The sequence below is a fragment of the Mirounga angustirostris genome, unplaced genomic scaffold (assembly GCF_029215605.1).
Source record: "Mirounga angustirostris isolate CCGP_5_RB_7025 unplaced genomic scaffold, mMirAng1.0.hap1 SCAF_13, whole genome shotgun sequence".
NCBI lineage: Eukaryota > Metazoa > Chordata > Mammalia > Carnivora > Phocidae > Mirounga > Mirounga angustirostris.
In genome coordinates, this window is record NW_026991721.1 from 38,275,106 (window position 1) to 38,300,884 (window position 25,779).

General features: G+C 40.4%; 1 protein-coding gene across 4 annotated transcripts; it reads left to right on the forward strand.

Moving 5' to 3' along the window:
* The first annotated feature begins 3,022 nt into the window (after positions 1-3,022).
* On the forward strand, positions 3,023-24,353 carry SPTY2D1 (SPT2 chromatin protein domain containing 1). 4 transcript variants are annotated; one of them, XR_010406924.1, is made up of 7 exons: positions 3,475-3,678; positions 13,982-14,096; positions 14,860-16,539; positions 17,969-18,140; positions 19,281-19,418; positions 19,813-19,890; positions 21,056-21,111. XR_010406924.1 is itself a non-coding variant. In XM_054512017.2 (6 exons), exons 3-6 carry the CDS (start codon positions 14,937-14,939, stop codon positions 21,147-21,149), a joined length of 1,947 nt encoding a protein of 648 aa, XP_054367992.1. In that variant the 5' UTR covers positions 3,023-3,163; positions 13,982-14,096; positions 14,860-14,936; the 3' UTR covers positions 21,150-24,353. The 4 variants fall into 4 exon arrangements, 3 of the variants coding, with proteins under 3 accessions (XP_054367992.1, XP_064432817.1, XP_045749983.1); XM_054512017.2 differs by lacking the exons at positions 3,475-3,678; positions 19,281-19,418 and adding an exon at positions 3,023-3,163 and having other exon boundaries at positions 21,056-24,353; XM_064576747.1 differs by lacking the exons at positions 3,475-3,678; positions 19,281-19,418 and adding an exon at positions 3,384-3,470 and having other exon boundaries at positions 21,056-24,353.
* The last annotated feature ends 1,426 nt before the right edge of the window (positions 24,354-25,779 follow it).

Below are 25,779 nucleotides of genomic sequence, written 5' to 3' on the forward strand. Positions count from 1 at the left end.
AAGAGGTAGTCTAGCATGGTGGCTAATGTCTCACAGATAGTCTTGGCTTCCCATTGACTAATTGTATAATATTAGTCCAGTTTTTTTCATTTATAAAATAGTAACAAGAAGTGCCTTACTATAGGCACTTGTGATTAAATCAGATGATATCCAGGTCAGGCACTTGGTATATATATATATATATATATATATATATATATATATATATATATATATATATAGTAAGGGCTCAACATATATCAGGCACTTGGTATATATATATATATATATATATATATATATATATATATAGTAAGGGCTCAACATATATTAGCTATTAGGATATTGAATATTGAAGGCTTTTCATTTAAAGATTCATTAATTTGGTCCCAAACTGTAGAAATTTTTTGATGGTAGGTCTTTTTCCTTTATTTATTGAGGTATAATTCACACATAACATTAGTTTCAGGCGTACAACATAATGATTCAATATTTGTATATATCGTGAAATGATGACCACAGTAAGTCTACTTTAACATCCGTCACCATAGTTTCAAATTTTTTTTCTTGTGATGAGAACTTTTAATATCTACTCTATTAACAACTTTCAAATATGCATCATGTTTTATGTACATGAACAGGGAACTGTGCTGGTGATGGGAATAGTAATGGGTAATATGGGTGTGGTCCCTGTTCTCATAGACCTTACAATCTAGCATGACATAACCAAGAGTTAGAAAGAAAAAAGCACAAATATGTAAATATAAACCATGAAAGACTCCATTAAGGAAAACACTGGGAGCTGTAAGAATTCACAGAAGGGGTCCTAAACTAGTTCAGAAAGTGCTTCCTTGAGAAATAATACCTGACATTTATTGAATACTCAGCATATGCCAGTGTATTCGATTGCTGGGGCTACTGTAACAAAGTACAACAGACTGAGTGGCTTAAACAACAGAAATCTCTTTTCTCAGGGCGCCTGGGTGGCTCAGTTGGTTAAGCGACTGCCTTTGGCTCAGGTCATGATCCTGGAGTCCCGGGATCGAGTCCCGCATCGGGCTCCCTGCTTGGCAGGGAGTCTGCTTCTCCCTCTGACGCTCCCCCATCTCATGCTCTCTCTGTCTCTATCTCATTCTCTCTGTCTCAAATAAATAAATAAAATCTTTAAAAAAAAAAAAAAGAAATCTATTTTCTCACAATTTTGGAGGCTAGAGGTCTGAGATCAAGGTGTAAGCAGGGTTGGTTTCTTCTGAGGCCTTTCTCCTTGACTTATAGTCATCTTCTCCCTGTTCTTCACAAGGTCTTCCTCTGTACCTAAGTCCATGTTTCCTCTTCTTATAAGGACATCCATCTTATTGGATTAGGGTCCACTCTAATGACCTCATTCTAACTTAATTATCTTTTTTTTAAAAAGATTTTATTTATGTATTTGACAGAGAGAGACACAGAGAGAGAGGGAACACAAGCAAGGGGAGTGGGAGAGAGAGAAGCAGGCTTCCCACTGAGCAGGAAGCCCGATGTGATGCAGGGCTTGACCCCAGGACCCTGGGATCATGACCTGAGTCAAAGGCAGATGTTTAACGACTGAGCCACCCAGGCGCCCCTTAATTATCTTTTTAAAGACCCTATCTCCGAATATGGTCACACTCTGAGGTACTGGGGATTAGGACTTCAAATGAATTTTGGGGGCACACAACTCAGCCCATAACAGCCATGTACTATAGTGCTTACTTGAATTATTTTACAGCAATCCTATCGTTGTTATTTTAATTTTATAGATTAAACTGATGTACAGAGAGGTCAAGCCCTGACTAAGGTCAAGCCCTAAAGTCAAGCGATACCTAGGAATCAATAGAACTGGGGCTTAAACCCAGATAACCACTCACCAAAGGCTTATGGTGCTGAAGGATGAGTTAGAGCTGGCTCAGCAAGTTTATAGGGAATAGACCAGGCAGAGGGGAGAAAGGGGGAAAGGACCTAGAGTGGAAGAGAGCTTCACACAAATAAGGGAATGAAAAAGTAGAGCTGATGAGGTTACAGAAGTGAGCCAGGGCAAATCATGGCAGTCCTTACAATCCTACAGTTAGGATTACGATTTTGGTCTTTATCCTAAGAACCATCAGAAAACATTGAAAGATGACTATACCTGCTGAATAGAGGGAATCACTGGAAGGAAATTCAAAAATCTTAGTTTTAATTTTTTTACAGTTGAGGCACCTGGGATCTACTAGCTTTTTCAGTACATTACACTCAAGCTTCTAAATCTATAATCATGATGGAGAAATATTTGTAGAGTTGGCCTCCTGCAAGTGAGAACTACTTCAAGTAGATGGGCATGTATTTGAAAGGAATGTATAGCATAGGTGAGCTGTATGCTATGCTGGGCTCCTCCGAGGGAATAGGAAGGTTGAGAATTCCAGGTCTGCCATCAGACTAAGACTTCATCTGGGTCTGTTATTTGGGCAGCCTTAAATGGAGAAATGCAGTCAGGGCCACAGCCCAGCATTAAAACTTCAGTTGTAAAGAGTACGACCAAGCAGCTTTGCCTAATACTTTTAAACAACTTTAAATTTACATGCTGTAAAACTCACCTGTTCTAAGTGTACAATGACTTTTAAAAAATTTACAGCACAATCATCACCATGATCCAATTTGGGAACATTTCCATCACACTGAAAAGATCCGTCCAATTACTTAGCAGCCAGTCGTGGCTTATTCCCACCCCAGGTCTAGTGTGTTTTACTGAACGAGATGACTTTACAGGGCCCAGATACTCTTAAAAGGAACCCAAGACTGGACTCCCAGTTAATATGAATATGGGGCATATATGTATGTTTCATCAGTGCACCAAGTATGTCCAGACTGGGTCTTTATGTAAAGAATTCCTTCATTCATCCACTGCGTGGAGCTTATTATCTAGATGAAGCAAAAGCACTAAGCCTGCGCCTCTGTACATGACAGGCATGCATCTGTGGAGGTGAGCACACACCATGTGCCAGGACGTGATGAGTAATGTGTATCCAAGACTGAAGACTACTCGGTGCCATGTGCGCCTGCGCAACTTCACGAGCGCCTAGAAACCGGTAACTGAAATCCCCTGCTCGAGACCTGTCGGTTCAGCTGTTGGGGCCCCGCCGTTTCGGACCTGAGCGCCCACCCGTGACACCCAGCGAACCCAGGCCTGGTAGGTAACCCGCCCACCCCCTCGCTCACCCTACTCAGAGCTCACAAGGAACACCGAGATCGTCGGGTCGCGCACCCCGGCCTCCAGGGAAGCCTCTCTCTCCCTTAGCCACACCCCTCATTTTCCTAGGCCGCGTCTGCTTGGTCGGTGAAGGGCTTAGTCCCGCCCCTCCGAGCTAACGCCAGCAGCCACGTACCACGTTTCTACGTGTCTGGAGCCTGAAAGCGGAAGTTACGCCAGGGACTCGCGGTCGGAGCGCCGGACCTGAAAGGATATAGGCCGCAAGAGGAAAAGGGGCGGGCAGACGGTATTGGAAGGCGCCGGAAGTGGTCGTGCTGAGGAGGGGTGGGAGAGGGGTGGGCCAGGCAGTTCACTTGGTTGTAGCTGGGCGCCTCGATAAGGCGTACATTCACTTCTTTCCGAGAGCCTGGCCCAGTGTCTCTGCCTCGGCCAACATGGATTTCAGGGAAATTCTCCTGATAGCTTCCAAAGGACAGGGTGTCAACAATGTGCCGGTAAGTACTAGCCGGGCGCTACTGTAGGAGACCCTAATCTTCAAGTTTGGAATTTGTGGCCCGTCGAACTTCCAGGCATCCGCCTGTCCTCTCCGGGAAAGATCTGGACTCCTTATTTCCTTTTCTTGGGCATGCACTCCTGGGGACTCAGGGTGAAAAGGAGCTTGGGGTGAGAGGCGGAAGCCTTCCGGAGAGTGAGTTGCCCTGGCTTAGTCACCCCTGCAACCTGGACTTTGCAGTTCGGGTGTTTTAGAGTTGCGTGAAAGCTGGTGAGTGAAACCGTGCCTGGTACATGGTGGAATCTAGCGCTAGTAGTTTCTGGCTTCGGCGTAAACTTCAGCCCAGAGGTTGGGAAGGAAGCATGTATGTTGGGGAGTTTCAGGGGTTTTAGGGACTTGGCCTGATAGCTTTTTGGCTGATTTCCCGCCTCAGATGGGGTTGAACATTGTGATTTGCCGAACAAGTTTTCTGACTTGTGGCCCCACCCACCCAGCCAACGAGATGATAAAATTATAACCTCCCAAAGGGTTAATAATACCTTTTGTATTGGGAAGAGAAGTTGAGCGGATTCCACGAAGTCCTTGGCCAGCAGAATGGGTGAGCTAGTTTCACCTTCCGTTTACTTGTGGCCTTCCAGATTTGTCTTTGTTTGAAATCTGGTTCCATTTTCTCGGTAATATTTGCCAATTCGCTAATATTCGCAGAGCGGTGTAAGACTTTTAAAATCTACATGAAGTCATGGAGGGTGCCTGGTTTGCGGGGTTGTAGCTGTTTTGCATAAACTAATCATTTCTGGATCCTCAGATGGTACCCACAGCACAGCTGTAAACCGACAAATTGCATTGTGATACCTGCGGTTTGACCAGTGAGGTGTAGAGCTCAACCAGCTCTCTGTTAAAGTCAGTTCAACTGGAATTTATTGAGCTCTCACTATGCGTTCTGCATTTCTTAGATTTTTGTGTATTTGCAGTGGTTTGGTTTGGTTTGGTTTGGTTTTTCCCACTCCTGCGCTTTTCTTCTGAGGCTGGCCCATTTTTTTTTACCCTTTTGAAAATATTAATCTGAAGATAGTAAAATAACTGGTAAATAAAACTGATATCTGTCAGTTTAATATTTATTAAATTCCCCTATATTCATCTCCCATCCCAAGTACTCTGAATAATCAGTCATTCCCCTAAGCCATGAGTCATAAGATCTGCAGGTTGAAATTAAGGGCTTAAACCTTTGAAACCTTGAACAACAGAATTCACTTTCTGCAAATACTGTAAATTTCCTGGGCAAGTCAATATTGGAGCTGGTAACCATTCATCTTTGCATAATTAGATCCATATTTTTATTCTAGATCTTCCTGAATTTCAGTGGAGGTCAAAAAATAGATAATACTAGCTTTGATGTCCAGTTAGATTCTTTAGAAGAATGAGAATCAAGTTAATCATTTCTTATTCTAAAAACCAGTAGCTGCTGGGAGAAAAACAGATATTCCTAGAGCAGAAGATTTCAAAATCTGTATTTCAGAATATGTTCATTATCTGTCAACAGATCCATGATTGAAATAACAAAGATTGGAAGCAAAAAAGACAGGTAAATTGGTGAGGTCATTTAAAATTTAATAGATGAATATAGGCATATATTTTATGAAAGCATGCTTTCCCCTGCCCCCCCCCCACAAAAAGCTAGTAAGCCTAGAAGTTTGATTTAGTTACCATTGTAATCCTTATCTTTTTACATCAGATGAAGTATATCACAAAAGAAACTATTGAGGAACAGAGCAAGATAGTAGTTAAATTTAATCCATGATCTTGCTTTCACTTGGTTCATCTAATTATTCTAAGTTACTTTATCAGCTCAAAGTAAAGCCTCTGAAAGCACACCATCAATTTTGAAATATATATTGTACAGTATAATAGATTATTGCAAAGCAGGTATCCTTGTAATCCATCATCCAAGTCAAGAAACAACATTTCAAGTCACATACACACACACACACACACACACACACACGTAAACCATCATCCAAGTCAAGAAACATTTCAAGTCACACATACACACACACCCCACCCTCCACCCCCTACACCCATGTTTGCCACAAGCTTGATTGACTGATGGTCTGAGAGCCACAGAGGCTTTGCAGTAATTGACAAGTGTATCTCCTTCCCTCTCTAGTGCTTGGTTCTTGTTTCCCGTTTAGTCTTCTTCCCCACCTTCCATTTGGATCTTATCAGAGCTGATATTCAGATTCCAGTCTTCAGAGTTCCTATGTCAGACCTTTGCTACAGAGAGGACATATGGTGACTAGCACTGATTAGCTCCAAGGGAGGCTAACAGATAAAACACCTGGACTGCCACTTTGAACTCTTTCCAGGGCATCATTTTTAAGAGGTATCTATTGTATCTGGTTTGAGAAACAATGAACATTTCTGTAATGCAACCTCTTTCTTTCCTGTTCTTTTTAGGAAAAATAGTTATCTTTATAATGTTTTAGTTAAAACAAAGGAAGTATTGCATCATGCCTAGCAATATTAGGCATGCTATCATTTCCCAATGGAAAACTGAATTTAAAAAACAGCTGATCAGGGTGATGTAACCAGTTATTGTCTCAGGCTCTGTTTAAATTTAAAGGAGAAAAGATATTTTTGGTAATCATGACTTAAATTTTTTCTCCCTGGTTCCTCTAGCAAAAACAAAGTTTCTTGTTTTGACAGAATGGTAGAGCTTGGAATATGGATTCTTGTAGGTTGCAAGTACCTATAATTGATGGCTTGTAGTGCATGAGACAAGTTATGTGGTCTTTCTCACAGCCATACTCTGAAAATCATCCCAGACAAGATACTGTAGTTCTGGTGTGACCCTCAAACCAAAAAGTAAAGAAGAAGCCTTCATGTGGTACTAGACATAAGGATTTGGGGGTGATAAGCCTTTGAGGATAAGAATATAGGTACTGAGGGGCGCCTGGGTGGCTCAGTTGATTAAGAGTCTGACTCTTGATTTCAGCTCAAGTCATGATCTCAGGGTCCTGGGACTGAGCCCCGCATCAGGCTTTGTGCTGGGCATGGAGCCTCCTTAAGATTCTCCATCCCTCTGTCCCTCCCCCCTCCCTCCCTCTCTCCGTGTCTCCCTCCCTCTCTCTCCCTCTCCCTTCCCCTCCCCGCCAAAAAAGAATATAGGTACTGAAAAAGGAGCTTAGGGACTCTAACTGGGGTGGCAAATTCAGATGTCTTCAGGGCCAGGTAGGTAATGTAAGTTCTTGAAGTAGTCTGGATATAAAATGATATGGGCCAAGCTCTTTGTATTCAAAAGAAGCCTACCGTGTGTTATAGTAGTTATATTTCCTTTTTTTTTTTTTTTTTTTTTTTAAGATTTTATTTATTTGAGAGAGAGCACGAGCAGGAGGAGGGGCAGAGGGAGAAGCAGGCTCTCAGCTGAGCAGGGAGCCCGATGCAGGACTCTGGGATCATGACCTGAGCGGAAGGCAGATGCTTAACCAACTGAGCCACCCAGGTGCCCCTATTTCCTTTTAAAGAACAGTAGGAGCCAACAAAATTGTTTCTGCAGGCAGTCACTTTGTAACTTTTGGTCTGTAATCAATTATAATGGGATTGCTCCCCATGCTTACATCTAAAGATGACTTTGCCAGGGCCTGAAGTAGCTTTGGATTGCTAGCCTAGAGCAGTACTTCTTCTTCTTTTTTTTTTTTTTTTAAGATTTTATTTATTTATTTGTTAACCAGTGTTTTAGGGAGAAGATCTTTTTTTAGAAAAGCTACCCCTGCAGAGATTCTGTTATTTCTCTTCCCCATCACTACCTAAGAGAATCTCTTTCTGAATAATAATGATAACAAAAATAATTAACATTTATAATGCTTACTTGGTGCCATGCACTACTCTAAGCACTTTGTGTATATTAATTAATTTAATCACTGTAATGACCATATAAGGAAGGTTGTTTTACGGATGTGGAAACTGAGGCCCAGAGAGATGAAGAAACTTGCTTAAAGTCATACAGCTAATACCTGACAAGGCTACTAATGGCAGAGCAGAGAATTTGCCGACTGGCTCCAGAGTTCTTACTCTTAATCATGATCCTGTGTTAAATGAGGAGTATATTGGATGTGAGGATGGTTGTCATCTATAAAGCCTAAACCCATCCAGCTTCCTACCCTCAACTCCAGCCTAATATAGCTTTAGACAATAACTCTTGGTTTTTTATGGCATTTCTCCTCAAGTCTGATGGGAGAGAAATTTAAAGGGCAAACCAACAGAATTTGGAAACTGGTGGGTAGAGAGAGATTTACAGCCTGTTTGGGAGAGTGCCAGCATGGTTAACAGAAATAGTCTGAGGGTGAAGGAAGATAGAAAATTAAGTAGTGGACCTGTTTGAGGTCTTGGCACCGTCCAAGAGGCAGATGGAAATTAGGGAAGGGCATTTAAGATTGTGGTTAGAGCTGGATGAAAGTGTTGGGATTAAGTTAGAAGTGAGACATGTAGTGGGAATACTTTTGGACCTGAAACAGGAGACCTAGATTCTAATTCACACTCTGTTACAAACTCTGTGAGTGACAACCAGTAAATACACAATTGTGCTTTTGGGGCCACTTCTAACATAGAAGAGGCTCTGAGGTACCTATCTGATACTACATTTTATAATCAGGTATATTTTTATAGACACAGTAATAGTAAATTTTACTATTTGATCCTATAGCATCCTGAATAACATGCTTGTTTTATTTTTACCCTCTTAGCCACCCAGCTAAGCAAACCTAATGCAAACCATTCATTTTCTAGGCCTGTATTTATTCCCTGTGATGTTTTTTGTTTTTTGTTTTTAAGATTTTATTTATTTATTTGAGAGAGAGAGAATGAGAGAGAGCGAGTACATGAGAGGGGGGAGGGTCAGAGGGAGAAGCAGACTCCCTGCCGAGCAGGGAGCCCGATGCGGGACTCGATCCAGGGACTCCAGGATCATGACCTGAGCCGAAGGCAGTCGCTTAACCAACTGAGCCACCCAGGTGCCCCCTGACTGTGATGTTTTGAGAACATTTTAGAAATTGTGTAGTGATTATTAAATTCAAGGATGTATTCTTTGAATATTCCTAACTCCTAATTCTAACCAATAATAAATCTCTAATATATGTAAAGCTATCAGGAAATTTGTTTTCTACTTTTACAACAATATGTTATCTCCTAAGTAAAGAACAACTTTTCAAGAAGGGATTGACCATTGATTCCAACATAATGTATTTGGTTAACACATGTTTCCAGACAGAAAACTCCTTATTTTCGTAATCTGACCATGGCAGTATAATTTCAGTGCAAGGAACACATATGTCTTAAAGTGAGTTAATGTTTTTTTAGGTCTGTTGGCTTCAGAGTTGCAAATCTTGGCAAGATCTCTCATACTGTATTTAAATGGCATAAGCTTCACTACTGTGGATCATTCATTGGGGTCCAGCAGAATGACTGAGTTGGCTTGCAGTATAATAAAATGGATACACTTAGGATAAAAGAAACTCTTGTCCAGCTGCTTTTCATGAAGCTCAAACAATGAAGCAGCCTGGTGCCTTGAATCGGATTCAGAATTGGTGGGTGCATCTTGATGTGTTGCTGCGAGAGCTAAATGTGACCATCTGATGCAGGAGAAAGTGCCAAATAGTTCTGCTTTATTAAATAGAATATAATGTAATCCCAGCCTGAGGCTTTTTTAAAACATGGTTCTCTACTGGGCTACCCCTGTAGGGCCAGGGGATTATCTAATATATTCTATTACAACAAGTCTTAAATCTTTTGATACCAGCTCAGTGTTAGGAAGATCTATAGTGATATGCCCGAGAGAAATGATGCTCACACACAAAAAACCTGTACATACATGTTCACAGCAGCATTGTTCATAATAGCCAAAAAGTAAAAACAAATACCCATCAACTTATGAATGGATAAAATGTGGTACATCAGCACCGTGAAATATTCAGCCATAAAAAAAATGAAGTACTGATACATGTTACAACATGAATAAGTGAAAGTACCAAGATACAGAGGCCACTGTATCAGTCAGGGCTCTCCAGAGAAACAGAACCAATAGGATTTATTTTAGGCAATTGGTGCATGTAGTTGTGGGGGATGGCAAGTCTGAAATTTGTAGAGCAGATACCTTCTCTGAGAGACATCAGTTTTTGCTCTTAAGGCCTTCAGCTGATATAGATGAGTACCACCTACATTATGGAGGGTAAACTGCTTTACCTAGAGTTACCTGATTGTAGATGTTAACCATCCCTGCAAAATACCTTCATAGCAATACCTAGATTAGTGTTGGACTAAATAACGGGGCACTATAGCCTAGCCAAGTTGACATATAAAATTGACCATGAAAACCATATATTCTGTCAATTCATTTTTTTCCTTCAGTTTTTATTTGAGAAAAAAAATTATTAGAGAAGTCAACACTGACAACAGAGTAAAATGAGTAAAATTACATTATCACCATTTAAATTTACTTAGGTATTAACTCACGTAATTGTCATTTTTAAGTTCTAGGTACAAAATAAAAATAAAAGTTCTAGATATATTCTGTTTTTACTTCAAAAGAATTAAAATGATACCCTTGCTGAAACATTTAATGGTCATAGAAACTAATCGTTTCTTAATTTTAGTTAAGCCAGAGAAATAATTATAATAACTCAGTTCAAGGGTGTTAGGAACCAACTTACAGAGCATTCTCCCAAAGATATTTTCTTGGCCTTGGGAAGACATCTATTTTCAAACTTAATAGTAGAGTCAAATGAAAATTAACAATAAGGGTTTTCCAAATTGAAAAATCTTACATATGTTGTATAAGCACTCATATATATAACCATTTGTCTGTGGTCTGTAAATTTTACCTTATATTGTGATACATATCACTATATAATGGTACACTGGGTACATGATTTCATTTATGTGAAAGGTCCAGAATTGGCAAATCTGCAGAAACAGAAAGTAGGTTAACTGTTGCCAGGGGCAGAGGGGCAAGAGGAAGTGGGGAATGACTGCTAAAAGTAAGAGATTTCTGTTTTGGGATAATGTAAATGTTCTGGAATCCAATAGTGGTGATGGTTGTACAACTCTCTGAACATACTAAAAACCAATGAATTGTACACATTAAGTGGGTAGATTTTATGGTATGTGAATTATATCTTAATACAACTGTTAAGAAAATCATCTGTCAAGACCCAGCCCCCCCTTTTTTAACCCCAGATTTCAAGGTTTTGACCTAAACTTTGCCTAAGAGAATATTTTAAAGAGAATGTTTCAGTATTTTCCTGGTGTCTGCTTTTGAGTGCATCAAGCTACAAAGGATATAAGAAACTATTGATTATGACTCAGCTCATGTCACTGAATAAGATTAAACCTCATCAAGTTAGGACCTTGCCCTTCTTGTTTCCTAGCAGACCCATGACATAAGACTTTTTATAGATTTATTGAATCCCTTCTACATCATAGGACAGGACAAAAAGTACTGCAAAGTTACTGGGTTAAATGTAAAGCCAGCTTAATAAGTACCCTTGAGGATTAGGGGTGTTAGAACAAAAAAGCTGAATTTAAAATTGGCAGTGTGAATGGATGGAAATAGGTGGATACTTTGAAAAAAGCTAAAGGTAATCTTTGGAATTCTTTTCTGAGTGAATCTGAGATCCTGAACACCCCCGTCCTTTGCTGCTTCTTTGTGTTCTGCCTTTCCTATATTTTTATGTTTCTTTTTGGGGTTTCCCAAAGTGCAGTGCATATAGCTCTGACTGTACTGCGATTTTAGATGATACATAAATACTTTTAGTTCTCACAGTTATATACGTGTGTGTGTATATATATGTGTGTGTATATATTATTTTTTAAATGGTTATATTTTAATATGATTTGGAAAAATGTAGCCTTTCAAACCAATCATTTCATGGATATTATTGTTTGAAGTAAAACTATAATAATAAGTCATGGTGTTAGGTCTGTTTTCTTAAAATTAGTAAATTATAATACAGGTGGCATACTAAAAGGACAAAAATTATGAAGATGTTATGCAAATGTCTGAAGCTTAGTCAACTCTGCCCCATTGACACTGTTGCATTCTCTCTGGGTGCCTGTATTTAGTCGTGAGTAGCTTTTCAGCTAGTCCTATCCCATTACCTATCTCTTGAAGTCCCAGATTAGGAAGAAAGCTATCTGTCCTAAGATCAAATTAGGAAGTGCTCATTGCTGTAATATTAAGATAATGAACCAGGGGCGCCTGGGTGGCTCAGTTGGTTAAGCGACTGCCTTCGGCTCAGGTCATGATCCCGGAGTCCCGGGATCGAGTCCCGGATTGGGCTCCCTGCTCAGTAGGGAGTCTGCTTCTCCCTCTGACCTTCCTCCTTCTCATGCTTTCTGTCTCTCATTCTCTCTCTCTCAAATAAATAAATAAAATCTTTAAAAAAAAAAAATTGTCCTGGTGTACAAGAACCTCAAACATAGGCCTTATCTACAAGAAGTTCACCTTTTCTTAACGGAAGAGCCACCAAGAATATGATTCAAGTTGCATAAGACATATATAGACTCGTAAGGAGACACATACACTCATTTCACCCTATCCCATTAGGTAGATTTGTAAGAGGAAAGATGGATTTTTATGGCCAAGACTTAAGATTTTCCTGTGTCTGCAAGTACCTAGTCCATAGATTCACCTGCCAAATCAAAGCTTATACAAGGTTTCCCCCCACAAAATACCAATATACATGTTAGTATTACCTTAAACAGCATTGGTTCATTATCTTTTTTTTTTTAAAGATTTTATTTATTTATTTGAGAGAGAGAGAATGAGAGAGAGCGAGTACATGAGAGGGGGGAGGGTCAGAGGGAGAAGCAGACTCCCCGCCGAGCAGGGAGCCCGATGCGGGACTCGATCCCGGGACTCCAGGATCATGACCTGAGCCAAAGGCAGTCGCTTAACCAACTGAGCCACCCAGGCGCCCCACCAGGACAATTTTACGCAGCTGGTTAGGTAAAGCAGTATTCTCTTTCTCTAAGTGTTCCTTTCCCTCTCCATTTCTTCTTTAGTTTTTTTTTTTTTTTTTTTTTTTATTCATGAGAGACCGAGAGAGAGAGGCAGAGGGAGAAGCAGGCTCCCAAGGAGCAGGGAGCCCGATGGCAGGACTCGATCCCAGGACCCTGGGATCACGACCTGAGCCGAAGGCAGACGCTTAACCATCTGAGCCACCCAGGCGCCCTCCATTTCTTCTTTAAATATGGGGCCCCAATCCACAATGGAAAAGGCAAAAGATAGGGACTTACTACTGGATTTTTTGTGACTCAACCAAAGTGACTGAGAAAGGAATCTGGGTGCTCTCTTGGGATTTCGGTCAGGGGTGTGTCAGGTACTCAGGAGAGAAAATATTTATGAGTAGTTTTTCTGTTTTAAAAGTTAGACTTTGAAATACTTAGTTCTAAAGAAGGTTGATTTTTTTTTTTTTTTTAATCAGAATTTTAAAACAATCCAGGGGTGCCTGGGTGGCTCAGTCAGATCATGGGATCGAATACACTACTTCTTGCTTCTCTCTCTCCCTCTGCCCCTCCCCCACTTGTGCTTGCTCTCTCTCTCAAAAAAAAATTTTTTTTTTTTAAACAATCTATTCTAAGTGGTGATTTCTTTTTAAAAGTTCCCCAGTCCAAGTACCTTTTTGGGAAAATAACCTGAAAATAGTATTTCTCTGAATTGTTCACTTATGCATTATTTAGGATGTTACAAAGAAATTCTGTACCTAAAAACAGTCTTGCATAATCCTATTTAGACCAAAATTTTATAGCTAAGCTTTCATGTGGGTTATATGATCTCTTAATTATTCAGGATCAGTTTTTCAGTCAATATTTAAACCTCTCTGGGGTACCTGGGTGGCTCAGTCGTTAAGCATCTGCCTTCGGCTCAGGTCATGATCCCAGGGTCCTGGGATCGAGCCCCGCGTCAGACTCTCTGCTCTACAGGGAGCCTGCCTCTCCCTCGGCCTGCTGCTCTGCCTGCTTGTGCTCTCTCTCTGTCAAATAAATAAATAACATCTTTAAAAAAAAAAAAAGATTCGCCCGGCTAGCTCAGTCGGTAGAGCATGAGACTCTTAAAAAAAAAAAGATTCTTCCTCTGCCTCTCCCCCCAGCGCGTGCTCTCTCGCTCTCTCTCTCTCTCAAATGAATAAATAAATAAATCTTAAAAAAAAATAAAATAAACCTCTCAATTGCTTGGCACGATGCCTTAAATCTAGTAGCAAATACATTTTTAAAGTTGAATTGATTGTAACTTTACTCCTTTTTCTTTTTAGAAAAGGTATAGTTTGGCAGTGGGGCCTCCCAAAAAAGACCCGAAAGTTAAGGGTGTCCAATCTGCAGCCGTTCAGGCTTTTCTCAGAAGAAAAGAAGAGGAGCTCAGGCAAAAAGGTATGTATCTATAGCCTTATTCTCAATTTTAAAGTCTTCCACCTTCACAACTAGCTTGTACTTAATTAGTGGATGCTTGTAATAACATAATAGGCTGATGGATTTGTGTATGTGTCTGAATCAACTGTGTTTAGAGGATTACATATGTTCTTACGCTGATCATTTGAATGGACATTATCTTTTATTTCCTCTTAAGAGCTTTTGGGGATAGTGACCATATTTTCCACTTGGCCTCACTCGGTCCCAATAGGAACTCCATTCTTTGACCTTCATTCTGAATCTGCTTCTACATATTTTGTTTTTTAAATTTTTTTTTTATTATCAAGAATGCTATCTTAAAGGTTAAAATAGGGAAAGTTTTTGAAGACCAGTAAACTCAAGCAGTAGTTTTACCTCAGGCAAATGACAAGGAAACTGATTTAATACATGTAAGTATTCACTTATTCATAATTGATAATGATTGTGAAGTGGTTGCTACTGTTTCCTTAACCTGGTATATTTATTTGGTATGAATTTTCTATATTTAAAGCTAAAAGCCTAGTCTCTCACCTGTTTGTCATATTGAAAGACCCATATGTGACCCACTCATTATGTAAAGATGACTCAACAGGTACTTGTTCAAAGGACTTCCTCATTTCATTCCTAGATGTCTTCAAACTGTAACTTGAATGTTGCTTGTGTTTTGGCCACCTGTTGATTTCAGATGAAATACCTAAGACTTCCAGACCTTGAAATACTTTTGTTCTTGTTTTGTCCCTTTTAGCTTTAGAGGAGAAAAGGAGAAAAGAGGAACTAGTGAAAAAGCGAATTGAGCTAAAACATGACAAGAAAGCAAGAGCTATGGCGAAAAGGACAAAGGATAATTTCCATGGTTACAACGGGATTCCCGTTGAGGAAAAGTCAAAGAAGAGGCAGGCAGTGGAAAGCCACACTAGTCAGGGAACAGAACAAGAGTATGAGATGGAAGAAGAAGATGAATTCTTAGAATACAATCAAGCAGAGTCAGAGCAGGAGTATGAGGAAGAGCAAGAACCTCCCAAAGTTGAAAGCAAACCAAAGGTCCCCCTTAGAAGTGCCCCACCACTCATGAACTTCACTGATCTACTCAGGCTGGCTGAGAAAAAGCAGTACGAACCAGTGGAGATCAAGGTAGTGAAGAAAACAGAAGAGCGGCCCATGACTGCAGAAGAACTTAGGGAGCGAGAATTCCTTGAACGAAAGCAGAGGAAAAAGAGACCTGAGACAGATGCAAGACTACCTCCAACCAAAAAGGCACCCTCTCAGAAAGAAAGTGTGGGCACAAAACTTAGCAAACATCCTTCCAGGGGTACTCCCCTTCCTCATGCTGAGAAGAAATCCAGACCCAGCACAGCCAATGAGAAACACTTAGGTGTGTCTTCATCCAAATCCATGCCAGGAGAGAGGACCAAAGCAGGATCTGTCAATTGCTCTCAACCCTTACTTCGTGAGGGCCATGACAGACCTGTCTTCAATGGGGTTGGAAAGCCCCACTCCAGCACCTATTCATCAAGTGTCCCAAAGACTTCTGCTAAGGGGACTCAGAAATCTGCTACTGAGCACAAAGCCAAAAAATCTCCTCCCCATCCTAGCCATTCCAGGCCTGGGTCCATGGTTACCCCACACAATAAAGCTAAGAGTCCAGGTGTCAGGCAGCCGGGCAACAGCTCCAGCTCAGCTCCTGGACGGCCCGGCACAGGGACTGCTCGGCCTACAGTTAGTTCTGGCCCCGTGCCCAGGCGCCAGAACGGCAGCTCCAGCTTAGGACCTGAGCGATCGGTCAGTGGGACCAAGAGGCCAGCCAGTGACTTCAGTCTCTCTGGACGGACACTCAGTGGTACAGGTGGCCCTGGGCACCCTGCAAGCAGCTCAAGTGGCCCTGGGCGACCCACCAGTGGCTCAGGTGGTTCTGGGAGAGCTCTGGGCAGCTCTGGTGGCCCCGGGCGGCCTGTGAGCAGTCCACATGACCTTCGACGACAAGTGAGTGGCTCTGGCCCCTCTGGGCGGCCAGTCAGTGGCCCTGGGCGGCCAGTCAGTGGCCCTGGGCGGCCAGTCAGTGGTCCTGGGCGGCAAGTCAGCGGTCCTGGGCGGCCGGTCAGCGGTCCTGAGCGGCCAGTCAGCGGCCCTGGGCGGCCAGTCAGTGGTCCTGGGCGGCCAGTCAGTGGTCCTGGGCGGCCAGTCAGTGGCCCTGGGCAATCAGTAAGTGGCTCAGTTCCAGCTGGACGGACTGTCAGTAGTTCAGGGCCCGGAAGACCGGTGAGCAGCTTGGGACCCGGGCGACCAGTTAGTAGCTCCAGTCTCCCCCTAAAGCCCAAGTGTACTGTTGTCTCAGAAACAATTTCTTCCAAGAATATAATTAGCCGATCCAGCAATGGACAGATGAATGGAATGAAGCCTTCCTTATCTGGCTACAGATCTGCCCAAGGTAAAATTGTCCCTTACCCTAAGAATATTTCTTTGTTACTAGGAAATTGGAAAGAATACTTTGTTTTATATAACCAGAAGCCCTGTGAACCCTTCCATGTACTCTTATGTTGATAACATTCTGATGCTTTCTCTTTGTGTCTGAGAGTTGCTTGAGTGCTCATAACTTGGAAAAGGCTTTAGAAAGAGAGTTATCTAGGACCCTCTGTGTTCACCCCTGTAACATCTCCAAGTGCAATAAACTTGGCTCTGTGATTCATAAGACAGGGTGAATATATATGCCTGATATGGTTCAATGAGTTAATTCATCTTTACCTTTTCATGAGAACTAGAGAGGCCTGTCTTCAAAAGTTGGGAGTATATTTATACAGTTGAAGCCTTTTGGTGCATTATTTAGTCATCAGATACTTGTTAAGTGCCCATGATCTACCGGGAACTGTTTTTGATTGCCCTTGTATTTCTGCTTTTCTTCATGGTAATAAGCATTTGTTAAAGTCCTTGTTGGGTGCCATGGAGAATATAAAAAGAAACAAAACATGAGATTCCATGCTTTAAACTTCCTAATTCACCTAGAACATTGGTTCTCAACCAAGGATGATTGTGATGCTCAGTGAACATCTGGCAGCGTCTGGAGACATTTTTGACTGACACAACTGGGGCAGGGATGCTACTGGCATCTCTTAGATAGAGGCCAGAGATGCTGCTGTTATCCTACAATGCACAGGACAGTCTGCTCACAACAAAAAACTATCTGGCCCAAAATGTCAACAGTGCAGAAGTTGAGAAAGAAACCCTGCGCTAAGGAGACAAGCCATGCATATTAACAATAACTCGAGAACAACAAAAGGAGGATCGCTAATCAAGGACTAGAAAGCAGTTGTTCCTAGATCTGGTCTATTGATCAGTGTCTGTCTTTTGCAAAGCTTTAATCAGTCTTTTAGCAAAATGACAAAATAAGGATAATGTAGTGAGTTTTTTTAAAGTTAGCCTTATTCATTTTGAACAATTTATCCATAATTCTGGGAATCTTTCATACTTTGTTGGACTCCTAAAAAATGTACCTAAATTATGGTGATAATAGATGGTAGTTGTAACCTTCGAGGTTTTTTCTTGGCAAAACTAAAAGTTAGTGATCCTGTAAGCCATTTGTAATTTTTTTTTTTTTTTTTAATTTTGCCAGTCTTCTAAATCCAGAAGGAAGGGAACTACCAGGCTAGAAAATGTAACAGATGCTTCTAGTAAACCACTTTTAAACAACATGAAGCAGCAGGGTTGATGTAATAATGACTCCCTACTATGGGCCAGCATACTGGCTCTGGTTTTTGAGGATACTGTCTTAATGAGTTCTCCAGTCTCAGTGTATGTAGAACTTTGTTGGGACTATTTTCAGTTTTAATGCTTGGCGTAAGTAATGGCTTTTCTGTTCTTAGTTCCTCAAAGGCCTCCCTTCCCTAGTGGTTACAAAAGGCAGCGAGAATATGAAGAGGAGGAAGATGATGATGAATATGACTCTGAAATGGAAGATTTTATTGAAGATGAGGGAGAACCTCAGGAAGAAATATCCAAGCACATTCGAGAAATCTTTGGCTATGACCGAAAAAAGTAAGACTAAAAGAAGATTTAGATAAATGATACACCTATTTTGAATGACTCATGCTATGGGGGAAAAATAAACATTAATAGTAGAGGCATTGAATACAATTCTTTATTAGGAACCACTGGATGATTGTTTATTCTTTTGGCGCTTAAGATTTAAGAATTAAGTCAGAGTTTTTTGTGAGGTTGCATGCCAAAAAATAACCTTTTTAAACTCTCTTTATAAGATGTATATTTAATGAGAGTGAAGCAGTTTAGTGTTGGAAAACTAGATAGGCTTTGAACTCAGCCATCCACAGAGCTATGTTGAAAGCTGGTCTCATCTAACATCTGCTTTTCGTTGATGTAAAAAGCTTTGCTGCTCAAAAGTGTGGTCGCTGGACAGCGGTCGGTATGGGGCCAACAGCGTTGACATCACCTGACAACACCATTAGAAATGCAGGCTCTCAGGCCCCACTTCAGAGCTACCAAATCTAAATCACCTTTATAAGGCTCCCAGGTGATTCATAAGCACATTAAAGTTTGAGAAGCCCTGGTATAGAGAGGAAAGATCAGGGTTTGAATGAAAGTTCTCCCACTTACCAGCTGGATAAACTTGAGTAAATTATTTTTAGAATGTCATCTGGAAGGGGGCACCTGCGTGGCGAAATCTGTTGAGCATCTGACTCTTGGTTTTGGCTAAGGACATGATCCCAGGGTCATGAGATCAATCCCCGCATCAAGCTCTGTGCTCAGCCAAGCTCTGTGCTCAGTGTGGAGTCTGAGATGCTCTCTCTGCCCCTCCCTCTGCTCACTCTGTCTCTATCTCTCTCAAATAAATCTTTAGGAAAAAAATGACATCTAGAAGGATTAAATGAGGTAGTATGTGTGTAAAACAGAAGGGACTTATCTCCGTGCCTATCAATCGACATTTGCCATCTCCTTTAAAGCCACCAATATGAGAAATTAGAAGGCAATCCTAAGAAAAGATGTTTTTTAAAAAAAGATATTTAGTATTAAAAACTGGAATAAAAATCAGATTTAAATATCTACTATTCGTAAAGTCATTAGCTAGTTAACATGTTCTTGGTCAAGCCATTAATCTGCCTGCTTCAGCCTCTGTTTTTTGGGTTTTTTTCTTAAGATTTTTATTTATTTATTTGACAGCACAAGCAGGGGGAGTGGCAGGACAGAGGGAGAAGCAGGCTCTGCGCTGAGCAGGGAGCCCGATGTGGGGCTGGATCCCAGGACCTTGGGATCATGACCTGAGCCGAAGGCAGGCGCTTAACCGACGGAGCCACCCAGGTGCCCCTTGAGTCTCTGTTCTAAAGTCCTTCCCTTTCTCATGAAGCTCAAATGAGATTAGTATGTACAAAATGATTTTCATATATATTGTACTTTCAGGATTTTAATATAAACTATCCTGTAACTAGAGGCGAAAGAGGTAAACATTGTTGGATTGGTATCTTCATTGACATTAAATTCTGGAATAGTTGCCTTCAGGGAGTAGTAAGGACTCATTTTTTCAGAAACTCACCTCTACCCATCCTCTGCCCCGCTCACTCCTTGCGAAGCAAGAATGAGTAATTCTAAGTGTGTTTTTGTTATAAAGATACTGATTTTTAAAACAGGAGGATGCAGTTCCTTTAAAAAACTGGGCATTTGGGCTTTTTTAACAACGTTGATTTCCTCTTATCAGATACAAAGATGAAAGCGATTATGCCTTACGTTACATGGAGAGTAGCTGGAAAGAGCAGCAGAAGGAAGAAGCAAAGAGGTAAGCACAAAACTTAACACATTTGTGTAGAAATGTCCTGAACATTCCTTTCTGTTTCCTGCTTCAGTTGCATGCACCATTGGGAGCAGGGGCTTTGGGCCACACAGTTCTGAGTTCCAATCCTGCTTACTTACCGTGGGGCTTTAGACAAATTCCTTAGCCTTTCTAAATCTGTCTCCTTGTTTGTAAAATGAGAATTTACTGTTTTTACTTATTAAGGTACTATATTTATATAATATAGATGCACTATATAATAACGTGTACAAGCTGCCTAGTGCAGTGCCTCACCCTTCTGGGCGCACAGTAAGTGCTAGAAGCTGCCTCTGACCCCATTGCAATGTGTTCTTGTCTTTTTTTTTTTTTTTTTTTTAAGATTTATTTATTTGAGAGAGAGAGCAAGAGAGAGCAGGAGCAGAGGCAGAGGGGGAAACAGACTCCCCACTGAGCAGGAGCCTGATGCCAGGCTTGATCCCAGGAACCCGGGATCATGACCTGAACTGAAGGCAAACGCTTAACCGACTGAGCCACCCAGGCGCCCCTCTTTCCCCATCTTGAATTCCCTTTCTGTTATCAGACACATGTCAGTCTTGCTAACCTATACCCCTACCGGCCTTAGGGACCTGAGGAGGGATGGGAATTCTGTCTGATTCCTGTTTGAATACCTAATAACAAACTAATGATAATTTCTTGGTTTGGGGTAACAAGTGATTACTTTGTTTATAGTGTTAACTTGGTAAAATAGTACAATTCAGTCTCGACCCAGAATATTAAACCTTTCTCTCTCTTGCCTTCCCCTCCTGTAACTACATAAAATATCAAAGTGGTGGGAAGGGATAAAAGTAGAATGGTATTTTATTTATTGAATAAACTTTCTTCTGATTTTTAAAAGCTGTTAGGATAAGCAGTTTTTTTACTACTTTACTGGGAACATTAAGGTATTTGGTGTTGAGGTTTTATGTGAGGTCTTTTTTCTATTGTAAGTAGAGTGAGTAGCAGAGGCTCCTAGTAAAAAGTATACCTGCTAGTTCTCAGTGGTAAAGCCTTGAGGCATTTTTAATGCATCAGCACATTCCATATGAGCTCCCAGTTTAAATTTCACTTTTAATTTTTAAAGAGAGTGGTAATTTCATGTATATTGACAAATGCTTCTTTTTTTTTTTGACAGTTTGAGACTAGGTATGCAGGAGGACTTAGAGGAAATGAGACGTGAAGAAGAAGAAATGAAGCGTCGAAAGGCCAAGAAGCTGAAGAAGCGTTAGCTGCTGCTTTTATTTATTTTTGTGAAATTCTGGAGACACTCTGCTGCAAGGAGGTCCTGCCTTCAGAATGAAGAAGCCCCTTTATGATTTTAGATTTATACTTGGGTACTCAAGGAGAAGGAATGCATACTATCATTTGCAGGCTGTCATTGGAGCATGAAGTATTTTCAGATACTTTCCAGGGTTAAATCTGTAATGCAGATGATAGAATGCCCAGTTGAGTGCTCTTAGGAAGTTAACTGTTCACAGGTGCCAGCCTTGATCCTGATGAGCTATGCACTCTGATGTGGGGCCGCTCACCAGTCAGCCAATCTTACATTGTTCCTTTGCTACTTTGAAAAGGAAAAAAAAAAGGATTGCCTCATGACTTCCTAACTCTGCTGTTGTGTGAGTAGGGCACTGCCCGGCTCCCAATCAAACTTACTTTGTCTTTTAATGAGGAACCTGGCCCTTCCATGAATGTTGCCAGCAATAAAGTGACCTGTCCTAATCTATATGTTTGGATTGAGAACTTGAAAATGTAGAGTAGGCTTTATAATTATCGTATGGATGTCATCTCTGTGACTTTGAAGTAAAAATAGAATAAATTATATTGTATTCTGCATTATTCGTGGATTGGATGCTGAGCATTCTTATACACTAATTTAGGTGATAAGGCAATTAACAAAAAAATTTTTTCAAGTTAAAATACAAGTTATGCCATTTAGTTTAAAAATACTTGTTTCCAAGTTTTCCTTTCAGATTTCCTGTTATGTTGGCTTTAAAATAGACAAGGTCACTGTGCTGATTGATTTTTATCTAAAAAATTCATTTTTATATTGAAGAAAAATGCTTATTTTATTCAAACATTAGATTTGGTAGAGTAATAGTTTAAAAACTGAGGAAGTGACATGTGAGACTCCCCTCTTCCCTCATTCTAAAAATATTTTGGAAAAAGGTGCCCCTGTACCTCTTGATATTAATGACCGTGTTTTATCTTAAGTTCTTTAGCAATTAATGGCAAAAACCAAAAACTAAATCCATGTGTATCAAGAGCACCACCTTCTCTTTTTGCCCATATTGCACTTTTATTTCAAACTATGCACTGTGAAGAGATTTTTTTCCCAGGTAGAAAAGGATGTTCCCTGTTACTAGTGCTTTACTGGGCTGTGGAACTTTCTTCATTCTCACTTTTTTTCAAGTCGTATTTGTAGACTTGATATCTCTTAAGCCTCAAATCCAGGCAGTTCCAATCAGGCTGACATAGATTCTGGCTGGAGAGAAGCCAAGTCTAAAGGAAAGTCAGCAATAGAAAATGAGATATGATGATGCTAGAGAACATTTGTCCTTCTTGATTCTAAATGTGGAGGGTTGGGGGCAGTGGGACATAAGCTTGCAAAACAGTTCCAAACGTTGCTTTCATGTATTCCTTTTTATCCATAAAGCTTTCTTTATTCTTCAAGTTTGGTAGTATAGATTACTATTGTTAGCCTCCTTTAATGGGACAACCATGTGACCCAGACCCTTAAGACTCTGACTCATTTTGAATTGAGTTTCAAATTTCAGAAGTGCAAGGATTTAACTTTGAAGCTGAATCCTATGAAAGAGGTCTTCATCACTAGGAATAACACCTTTTCTAATGATCCACATGGAACTGTTAACACTGGCAGAAAATCCTGTCAACTGCCTCTCACCCATCTCAAATACCTTCAGTGAAATTGGTTTAAGGATAGTGTGATATTCATGTAATGAAACAGGTTTGGAACATTATTTCCTTTGCTGTCACTTTTGTGCCCCCCCCAAATGTTTTTTTCTTGGATGTATTTTTTCAATATTCAGACTCTTTGAAAATCTATTACAATCAAGTGCTTATCATAGCCGAAAGATTTCTCGTGGCTTAAAGTTTACTAGCACTTTACTCATTGTGCAGTTATTTGTACATAAAGGCACCACTGTGCTAGGTAAAAGTTCCAGAACTTTATAATACTCCAGAAGTATTATAAGAGATGCTACTATCCTAGAGTCAGGATTACATAGTGTTGCTCATGGATTTTGAGTTCACGTTTCTTTCCATAAAGAGTCAGGTTGTGTCCTTAGGCGTTATCACTTTTGAGTGCATTTCTTCTACAGATGATATTATTCTTCAGCATCAACATTATAAAAGGGCACTTCTGTAGCTCAATTAAAAAGAAAGTCCTGAGAAAGTCTTTTAAATTAGTCTTGGCCTTGTTTCCAAATCTTGTCTTCCATTTTGTTCTGCAGTTCCTAACCACTCTTACAAAAAGCCCACAAATCTTTGAAGAAACTGGAATAAGCTATTATTTTATTAAGGTTTACAAATTAAGTGCTTGGTTTTTAATGTATCCTCTACCACTTTGGTTTTCAGATTTTATTAATTCAGTATCTGAAGATGTGCCTTTTATTGGGTAATGTTAATTCACGAATGTAGTAATGTTATTTCACGACTGTAATGTTACATGATCATGGGTGTGGCATTCTCTAACAGATGATGTGAAAGGAAAGTAGTTTTCATAAAACTCATATGGCTCTGATTGCACAGTCCCACTTGCTTTTGATATTGCTCTGTCAAAGCAAGGGGCACTTTCTTTTAAGGCTACTTTCAGAACTTGTCTTTGTATTTTCTCTAAACTATAAATGCAGTTATGTCCATTTGGAGGCCAGGGTACCACATGTCACAGACAGCCTTACATGTGTGCCATGAGAGGGTTCAAAGACTGTTAACAAAAAAGAAAGTCTATGGGAACTCGAAATTTCATTTTTTAAATGTTACCCCAAGATTTTCTCCAAGAAATCACTGTTTTGTATTTTGTAACTTAAAAGCAGCTATTAGTACATTTCTGAGATATAGCAGGAGACCAAAACATGTTTGGAAAGAGAATAAATATATGAAGAGAGACTGGTTGGTTTATTTTCAATGTGCTGAATATATTAGACTACTATTTATTTTGTGAGTGGATGTGATAAAATAAATATTCAGGTGTTTAGTGTATGATTAAGAGTGATATATAGATTTCTTTGGAGTTATTAAATCCATCATGTCTTTTACATAATGGACAAATCAAGTTTTAAAAAAAAAACATTTACATAGCTTAGCTTGTTTTCTGGTGCTGTTGACCTGCAAGAGAATCTACTTTTGCATATACAGGTGAAAGTTTTGCAATTTATGTATAAAAGAAATTGTAGGCATTAAAAATATTTTATTGATATTTTCACTGGTTTGCCTTTATTTACCAAAACTCAGATATTCCCTCTTTCATCGCCGTGAACATTTTCCCAGCTACACCCTCCAGTAGACTCATCAGACTTGAGATGGGGTTTGCCTCCTTACACACACACACCTCTGTTCATTCTCCCTGACACATTCATGTCTGCTCAGTCCCCACAACTGACACCTCTCCCCGCCCCCCACCAGCTTAAGAGAGCTGGTCTGCTACCAGACACCCAAGTTAGAATTGTTTGGAGGTACATTCAGGAAACTGGAGGGAAGAAGAACTGGGTATATAGTTCTTCTTGTCAAGAAAAGGAGCAGGTTCTGATCCCCTATAATAAAAAGAGCCTGAAACAGTCAACTGAGAAGATGAATCCTTTGGAATATATGAGGCAAGTGGGCACAGCCATGCAGCCAGAATGTAGGCACTTAACTCGATGGGATACATTGGGTCTCAGTCACATAAGAAGTATTATAAGAGATGCTACTATCCTAGAGTCAGGATTACATAGTGTTGCTCATGGATTTTGAGTTCACGTTTCTTTCCATAAAAAATAAGGGCAATTCATTCAGGGCACAGGGCCACTTAAAAATAGTTTAGCAAACATGTACCAAATAGTCATCAACAAAATGTTACCTGCATAACCAAAAGATCTACTTTGGTGGTAAGGATGCCCTTCTGAACAATGGAACTATCAGTTGTCCCCAGGCAGCCACAGAATGGGAAAAGTTCCATACAGTTTGTTTCAAAAGTACTTGCTCTTATTAGGTTCGCCCCCCTCCCCCCCACTCCCCTCTCAGGGTCAGAAAATTCCATACCACCTCTACAGGGCTTATGAGGAATATCCTAAGGCTCAAACACTCAGAATAACTGCATGGGTCTTATACTTAGGTTTCCATCCTTGGTCTCAAACTCAAACTGAATCATTGAGACTGAGCAGTTGGCTTTTGTTTCTATGCGTGCTGCCCTGTATTAGCAGCAGTCACTGCTAAAAGAATCATCAGGCACCTTCTTGGCTATTCAGGTGAGGGAGGCATTTGAGCCAAGAGACAGCCAAGGTCTTGGATATTCCAGGCTCTTGTTTGGCTCTTTTCCTTGGCACGTAGAAACATGAAAGGAGAAGGTCTGGATCTTAATCTTGACTCTGCAACCCAGAGCTGTGGGGCTGGTAAGATTCCTGAACCTTTCAACTTCATTTTTTTGCCATTTTGTTAAATGAGGCCAGTGGCCAAGCCAGAAGGTTATTATAAGGATTAAAATAATGTATAATTAAGCACCAAATATTAAAATGCAGCCCTTTCCTCACACAGTGTAAGCCTTAGGTTTTTGATAATAGCTGTGAAAAGGCCACAGAGAAGTATCCCCAAAGGATAGGCTTAGAGTTGCTGTAATAGCCTTTTCTGTAACATTTTTTCAATGCT